The following is an 8,174-nucleotide window of genomic DNA, read 5'->3' as shown; positions in this document are numbered from 1 at the left end:
CGATAATCCCGCACCGCCAATCAGCTGGTTCCCACCTGCACTCAGATCGAGCTATTCGTGAGGTATTTGAAGGATTTTTGGTGGCTCTGATATAGCGCACTGTTACCTTTACACACAGGTGTGTTGTTGTGTAATGCTTTTGGATGTAAGCCAGGTGTTGGTCTAGCCACGGGCCGAATTCCCCCAGCTCACTCCACACCTGTTCTCACGCACCGCCGCCAGCTCGACGTGCAAACGAGGGCGTATGACATGGCATTTCAGTTAGGAATGATTTATAAATCTAACCATGAAATTAAGAGTGTTTGTTATAAATGTTTAAATTCTCGTTAGTCTTAGTCTAGTTAATCTTAGTTTCTTTCTTTTCTTGAAGTGGGTTATATGTATATATATTTTTTGAAAGTCATAAAGAAGTCTGTCTGTGTGTGTGTGTGTGTGTGTGTGTGTGTGTGTGTGTGTGTGTGTGTGTGTGTGTGTGTGTGTGTGTGTGTGTGTGTGTGTGTGTGTGTGTGTGTGTGTGTGTGTGAACCCCCCCGGCAGGAGAAGGGTGAGGGGCAGAACGGTGCTGAGCGGGGTCCTCTGCGTAAGCCGCATGCCGCCGGCTCCTTCTACCAGAGTCGCGTCACCCAGGACCAGGCCGTGGTGAAGGCGGGCTTCTGCGTCAAGCAGGGTGCTGTGGTGAGTCCCCCTCCCCATGGAGACAGTGTGGAGTGTTTCGCAGTGCGTGACTCATCTCTCCCCGTCTCTCTGCAGATGAAGAACTGGAAGAGGAGATACTTCATGCTGGACGACAATGCAATCAGTTACTTTAAGTCAGACCTGGTGAGTCCCCCCGCCCTCTCTCCCTCCCTCTCTCCCAACCTCTCTGTCCCTCCCTCTCTCCATCTCTGTTGGTTGCCTGCCTGCTTTGGTATTGGCTGACGGGGTCTAGGGTTCCTCCTGGCCCAGTGCAGGGGCAGGACTCCAGAAAGCTGGAGAGTAAGGAGAGAGATGTAGAAACATCTGGGGTTCTCCTGGCGATCCTGGCGACACTCATGCAGGGCCAGCGTACATGTTCAGGTCAAGGGAGCACAGAACACTCTGTAAACTCACAGCCTTGTGGAGCTGATGAAGACGGACACACACCCGAGTGGTGGAATGATTAAGTTATTTGGACGTGGCGCTCATAACGGTGCGTCTCCTTATCTGAGGCCCAGAGGGGCGTGGTCATGTGGGGATGTGCCGGCTGTAACCGCAGGATGTATTCAGATGTACAAGTACCAGGAAGTGAAAAGGCCTGCACTATACACAGTTCCTCTATGTGGTTAGCACACACACACACACACACACACACACACACACACACACACACACACACACAGTCTTCTTCCAGCACTGGACAAACACTGGCATAAGTGTTGATGACACTTTTGTTTTCAGGAATGGCAGTCTAAAAAAAACTAAAGGGGGTGTTTTTTGTGTGTGTGTGTGTGTGTGTGTGTGTGTGTTTGCATACTAGTGGTTTGTTGCCCCAGCATGTCCGAAAGATGGCCGTAAATTCCATTCCCCTGCATCACGTGTTGACATGCCACAGCTTACAAGTCAGAGCTTGTGTACCTGTGCCCACTCAGACACCTTTGATGAGACTGTGCAGTTCTAAGACAACCCCATCTGCTATAGAGTTGTACGACGCTGTAACACAACACCATCTACTATTATATAGCTGTAACACAACCCCATCTACTGTAATAGAGTTGTAATACATTCCCATCTACTGTAATACAGCTGGACAGAGCTGTAACACAACCCCATCTACTGTAATAGAGTTGTAATACATTCCCGTTACAGAGCTGTAAAGAGCTGTAACACAACCCCATCTACTGTTATAGAGCTGTACAGAGCTGTAACACAACCCCATCTACTGTTATAGAGCTGTACAGAGCTGTAACACAACCCCATCTACTGTTACAGAGCTGTAAAGAGCTGTAACACAACCCCATCTACTGTTATAGAGCTGTACAGAGCTGTAACACAACCCCATCTACTGTTACAGAGCTGTACTGAGCTCCCATGTAACTTTCCTATGAGCTGCCCAGAAGCCCTCGTCAGTGTGTGTTCTCAGATGTGCGTCAGGCCTCCAGCTGGGGGGTGTTTGGGTTTATATTCTACCCTTTTCCTGAGAAGCATGGTGTAAGAGAAAGATTCTTGACCCAGTCAGGGGCTGCTCGCCTGCCCAGGACAGGTCCTAGCTCCTAGGTAACATGGGCCTCCTGCTGGTGCCAGTGTAGCATAGACGCATTAATGTGGGCCACAGAATGTCTGCCTCTTGCAACTGGACTTTGATAGTAGATACTGGCAATAACTTACATCTGTGTATGTGCATGGGCGTGTTTTACTGTGTGTTTACATGCATGCATGTATGATTGTGTATGTGTGCGCTTATGTAAGGCTGTGTGGGGGTTTGAATGTTTTGTCCATAAAGGTGATTTGGGTCTCAAAGCAAGAGCCGTGTGACCAGCACTGTACTGGGACCAGCTGGAGGGATTTCTCTGATTTAGTTCTGATAATGAAAGCCCTGTAGCACTGTACTGGGACCAGCTGGAGGGATTTCTGTTATTGTCAGTTTAGTTTAATTTTGACTTTGTCATATTACAGCACATCTGTTGTATGTTCTGAATAAAGGGTGTTTTTCACATTTTCTTTTTCTGCTTGTTTCTCTCTCTCTCTTTCTGCCTCTCTCTTCTCTCTCTCCCTCTCTCTCTATTCCTCCCCCACTCTTTAGGAGAGGGAGCCTCTGCGTGTCATCCCACTGAAAGAGGTTAATAAAGTTCAGGAGTGTAAGCAAAGGTTTGTGTCAAAAAATGCATTTGCTTTGTTTTCAGCTGTTCTTGTTTAATGAAGAGTTTGCTTTTCTTCATCTTGTGTGTGCGCACGGGTGTGTGGGTGTGTGTGAGTGCGCACGGGTGTGTGGGTGTGTGAGAGTGCGCACGTGTGTGTGTGTGTGTGTGTGTGTGTGTGTGTGTGTGTGTGTGTGAGAGAGAGAGTGCGCACGTGTGTGTGTGTGTGTGTGTGTGTGTGTGTGTGTGTGTGTGTGTGTGTGCGTGTGCGTGTGTGTGTGTATAGGCCACACTTTCCATTCCCCTTCTCACCCCTCCCAGCTCATCAGTTATTTGTGCTTTCAGTGATCTGATGATGAGGGACAATCTCTTTGAACTTGTCACTTCCTCCAGAACATTCTACATCCAGGTGAGAATCTTCAGCCTTACTGTATTTCTCAGTACCTGAATAGGTGTTGTGTGACACATTTCTTTCTCTCTCTCTCAATTTTTTCAATTCAATATAGCTTTATTAGCATGACTGTATAGGGTACAGTGTTGCCAAAGCATTACAACAATGATAACAATGACAATAACATTGACAAAGAACAAATAACAATAAGAATATATGATAACATTTAGAGAAAGTTATCATTTCAATTATTTACATTCACATTCTGAAGCTCTCTCTCTCTCTCTCTCTCTCTCTCTCTTTCTCTCTTTCTCTTTCTCTTTCTCTTTCTCTCTCTGTCTCTGTCTGTGCGTGTCACCCTCCCCAGACGGACAGCCCAGATGACATGCACAGCTGGATCAAGGCCATCTCTGGGGCAATCGTGGCCCAGCGAGGTCCTGGGCGCTCTGTCTCCACGGTGCGTAATTACCCTGGCCCCACCCACCCTTTGGCCCCGCCCCCCGCCCCCCAGGCCTGTCGCTTCCTGACTCTGCCTGGCTGAGTGGACTGATGGCCGTGCTACAGGGAGACGTTACCTCAGGCCTCCACTACCTCCTACACTCCCTCCTAAGTCGCCTGGTCTCCTCCACTGTCAGTAAGACGCGTGTTGCACAGGCTGCAGTCCTGACGTTTACATGGAAAAAAAGGAAAGAGCGTTTATTATATTGAGAACACCCTCCCAGCCCTGTAAAGGTATACATCACCAAAATGCTGAGGAAGACGATGGTGAGTCCATGCGCAACAGGATCGGTTAGCATGTCCTGGCTTTCCCACATTTCTAGTACCTTCATCTGCTTGCAATAAAGCTCAGTGTGGCGTCTGGCTGGAGCGCCTCCAGCCGGCTGCTGATTGGTGTGCCTTCGTCTGCAGGTCAGGCTTCGTCTGCAGGTGACACCTTTCGTCTGCAGGCAGGGGTGTACGGCCATGGGGTGTTCCACGGTTCATTGATCAATATTGCGTCCTCGTATGCATCTGTGAGAGCTTTGGGTGGGCAGTAAACGGAAAGGTCTCCTCCAGTGACGCGCGTATGGACTTTTGACAGCCCTGCGCTGCCCCACCCCCTTCTGTCACTGTCCTCCAGTGACACGCGTAGGGACATGTGACAGCCCCGCCCCCTTCCGTCACCTCCCCGTTCATTAGTGTCTCCTAATCAAGCTGTACGCTGTGTTGTTGCAGATGCGTCAGACCCGAAGGTTCTCGAACCCTTGTGTTCAGAGGTACACGCCCACCAATGGCCAATGCAGAGTGTATGTGTTGAAACTGAAGCCCCAACCCCAGCTCACCGCCGTAACTCCGCCCCCTGCACCCAGTGTTTGATAGAGCATCACGTAACATCAAGGCAAACAACCCGACTAAAATCCACTTTCCTGCTTTGTCCACCTTAGAGCTCATAAACCACTATCAGGCCCTCAACCAAGACAGCAGTTGCAAAATGATCTTGTTTCCATCCCATCCATCCATCCATCCATCTATCTATCCATCCATCCATCCGTCCATGCACTGGTCCATAAGGGTTGCTAATAGCCTGCAGTTAATTTAATGAAAGTTTTTTTTTTCTCCTCTAATGTAAAATTAAACTTCAAAGTGAGCATTGCACTTTGACATGACAAGACATGAATGCACATGCAACCATACAACCTCACTTAAGGTTGTTTAGCACCAGGTCTTTTAACCATGCTGAAGGTTTTAGGCACGAGCTGACAGTGCATCTGCTGCAATACGAGCAGGTGTGAGGTTAACACCTTCAACACTGGGGGGATTTGTTTACGACACTTGGCACGTTTGACCTTGCCTTGGGTCTGCAGATCAGAACTCTGTTTCACATCATTTCATCGTGTTGAGCTGCTGTCATCCATCCCAACATGTCTCATATCATCACACCTCACACTGCTTGTCCAGTCCACTTTGTTTGGCTTAGTGTTGGGTGTGGGTCCTGAAACTAATACCAATGTGATCTTTGTGCTAGTTCAGAGATCTTCATGCTTTTGCTTAATGCTTGATTGTTTATATTTACTTCTGCTTATGTTTATATTACTGTTCCCACCTATAACCTTTAATGACTTTGGTGCTTTTTCCATGAGTTATTAATGTGCTGTAGGTTCATCACACTGTAAACAACACTCTTGCTCTCTCTCCTTTATCTGCACTGGTGGTACCTTTGTTCTTGCTGCTGCCCCCTGCTGGCAGGAACAGGGGATGCTTCCATTGCTGCTGCTCCTGCAGAAGAGGCTTGAGTCTGTACTGCTAAAGCCTCTGCTGCCACGCCTACTAAATCAACCATTCCTGAAGTAGTTGTCTTTCCTGCCTCACCACACACCCTCAGCTGCCCCCTCTATGGCTTTGGCTGCCAATTTAACGCTGCTTCTGTTCACACTGATCCACTCGGTGTCGTCTCACTGACTCTGTTTCTCTTTGGGGTCCTTCTGTCTTCCCCTCCCCCGACCCCCTCTGTGACCTCCGTAGGACCGCAGGGACCACACCTTCTACTGCAGCGAGCAAGGGCCCCCAGTCCCTCGCTCGCCCATCTCCGCCGAACTCGGTTTCCCAGAATGCCACTTCCTCTCGGGCCCTCAGCATGGCGTGGAACAGCCGGGACGCCAGCGTGCTACAGCGGGGCGTCCAGCACAAGCGCCTGTCCCTCCAGGAGGCCCCGCTGTTCAAGTGATGGCCGAACACGTGTCGCCATGGCAGCGCAGGGGAAGCTCTGAGATTCCAGGGCCAGCTGTGCATGACGTGGGCAATGTGGAGATTAGTGAGGTGTAAAGACCAATGGCAGTAAGCAGCTATTACACCAATACCTACTCTCACACACACGCTATCTCACACACACACACTCACACACACCTGCCTACACACCAAGAAAAGACACGGGAATGATCATTGTTGTCGGAACGACCAGGTGTCTGCTCATGCAGTACAAAGTCTAAGCCAAACAAAGTGGAGAAAGGTAAACACAATGGAGGTGGACTCGAGGGGCACTGATGCAGTTTGGAGATGGATTTGCCCAGAGGATTATGGGTATTGAAGTTCAGTGATCATTCCCCATCTGAGACATGAATGAATAACCACCAGTTTTGGTGAATATCATGGTTTACCAGAGACTCTAACACAAGCCCATTCCCAGTGTCCCCAGAACAGCTCAGTCATGGAACTGAAGAACTGGTGTATATATTCACCATGAGTGTGGGTGCTCTGTCCATATGTTTCCTCTTGTTCATCCTCTTGAGGTGGAATCTGGGCTTTGATTCCATGAATTTCTTCCTTCCAAGTCATTGTATTGAATTTAACTGAACAGCATAATATAATAACTTTCTTTTTGCTTAGATCATTTTTATCCTTTTTTACGTGTTTTATCATGCTTAGTTAAGTATTTTGTGAGATTTTGTTTTTAAAGAGTTTTTAAATTGGGATCTGCACAGTCTGAATTGGGATCTGGACAGTCTGAAGGGGAGATGCTGCCACTACATGCAGTAAAAGAAAAATCTAAATTATTTCTTCATTGTTTACATTATATTTTATAATCTATAGACATAGTCTTGCTTTAATTCCAGAGTTTATATCAGAGCTTAATTAAATTATCACTTGAAATAAGAAGAGCCTGCTGACTGACACACACACACACACACACACACACACACACACACACACACACACACACACACACACACCAGGGTTTGGACACACCCATTCTCACCTAAAGACCTGCACACATGCACAATATGAGGTTACAATGGAATGAGACACAAATACACTTAAACATGAGTTCACCAGATTAATGCACTATTCAGTGAGCCTTTGGAATCTGCTTTGGTTTGTGAGGTTTGGAAACCATGAAGGTGTGGCCTTTATAGGACTCCTGGATACCATCCCAAAACTACCCTGCTAAACTACACTGGTATTACACACCAGTGATTTAGTTGGCTATATTTGTAGTTTTTGTGATTAAGTGACCATGAGCATCACTGTTCTACTCCCTTTCATTGTTCTTTGATGAGGGGATTTTAAAAAGAGTGTGTTCTCTCCTGGTGCTGCGTGTGTGTTGGGGGCGTAGTGCCCTGTCAGCCATGCCATTGCAACACTTGGGTTGGCTCCTGGTACACCGTGTCGAACGTTTCCGGCTTCACAGCTGGAAGCACGTCTGTTGAACCCGAGTGGAAGCGTGGGAACCAGGGTTACTGGACCTCACGTCTGTGTGGTCAGGCTAGTCCATTGTTGTTAGAGCCATGTTGTTATATTGATGAGCCATTGTCTTGTATGAACTTTTACATAATACAAGCTCTGGTTAATGAGCCTTTAGAGGATCCAATAAGTCTTTACAGGAATTATACACACAAGGGAGATAATCACAGTAGTTTTAAAGCAAGATTTATATACAACGTTCCTTTGGGACACGTGAGAAGCTAAAAAAAAAAGTCACGTCACCCAGGCAGCGGTCCGTTTAAGTGCCTATGTCCTTTTCCATGATGACAAGCTGTTTTGTTCCTTGAAATTGTGTACCTCACATTCATAAACCGTGGTAATGTATTTATTTGGAAATAAAAAATTGGCCTATTGTGTGCTCTTTTGAGATTTGTGTGGTTCATCTGAGTTTACTGTGTGTTTAAGGCAAGAATGTGTGATTAAATATGACGTTCTCAGAACAAGGAACCCACTATAACCAGTGAACTTTGATCCCGCACCAACAACACCAAATTCATCATACAGGCCTAGCAGGCGTCCATAAGTACCTCTGGTACGCTGCCAACTGCTGTGACGTGAAGATGCTGTAAAACGTTGGCCATCCTTGCTGGGTTCTCGAAGCTCCTTCTGCCATGTGTGTCCGTTAGCGTCGTCCTAATATGCTGGGAGTTGACTGGCGTGCTGCACTACTTCTACAAACATGCTCAAAGGAACCTTCCTCAAAAATGTGGAAAGGTGTGTGAATACTGCCC

The 8,174-nt window shown here is 47.4% G+C and overlaps 1 protein-coding gene across 5 annotated transcripts in view; it reads left to right on the top strand.

Annotated features, from left to right (window-relative positions):
• plekha1b (pleckstrin homology domain containing, family A (phosphoinositide binding specific) member 1b) overlaps positions 1 to 7,810 on the top strand; it is a 20,122-nt gene extending 12,312 nt beyond the window's left edge. The window contains exons 7-13 of one of the 5 annotated variants that reach the window (XM_076987915.1): positions 535 to 675; positions 751 to 819; positions 2,759 to 2,823; positions 3,159 to 3,222; positions 3,572 to 3,661; positions 4,420 to 4,490; positions 5,707 to 7,810. In XM_076987915.1, the coding sequence (XP_076844030.1) occupies positions 535 to 675; positions 751 to 819; positions 2,759 to 2,823; positions 3,159 to 3,222; positions 3,572 to 3,661; positions 4,420 to 4,490; positions 5,707 to 5,908 (702 nt within the window). In that variant the 3' untranslated portion in view covers positions 5,909 to 7,810. The remainder of the gene's footprint in view (positions 1 to 534; positions 676 to 750; positions 820 to 2,758; positions 2,824 to 3,158; positions 3,223 to 3,571; positions 3,662 to 4,419; positions 4,491 to 5,706) is intronic. The other 4 variants (XM_076987917.1, XM_076987916.1, XM_076987913.1 and 1 more) reach the window with 4 other exon arrangements.
• The last annotated feature ends 364 nt before the right edge of the window (positions 7,811 to 8,174 follow it).

The sequence above is a fragment of the Brachyhypopomus gauderio genome, unplaced genomic scaffold, assembly GCF_052324685.1.
Source record: "Brachyhypopomus gauderio isolate BG-103 unplaced genomic scaffold, BGAUD_0.2 sc57, whole genome shotgun sequence".
NCBI lineage: Eukaryota > Metazoa > Chordata > Actinopteri > Gymnotiformes > Hypopomidae > Brachyhypopomus > Brachyhypopomus gauderio.
Note: the sequence above shows the minus strand (reverse complement) of the source record. Positions and strands in the feature narration are given on the sequence as shown.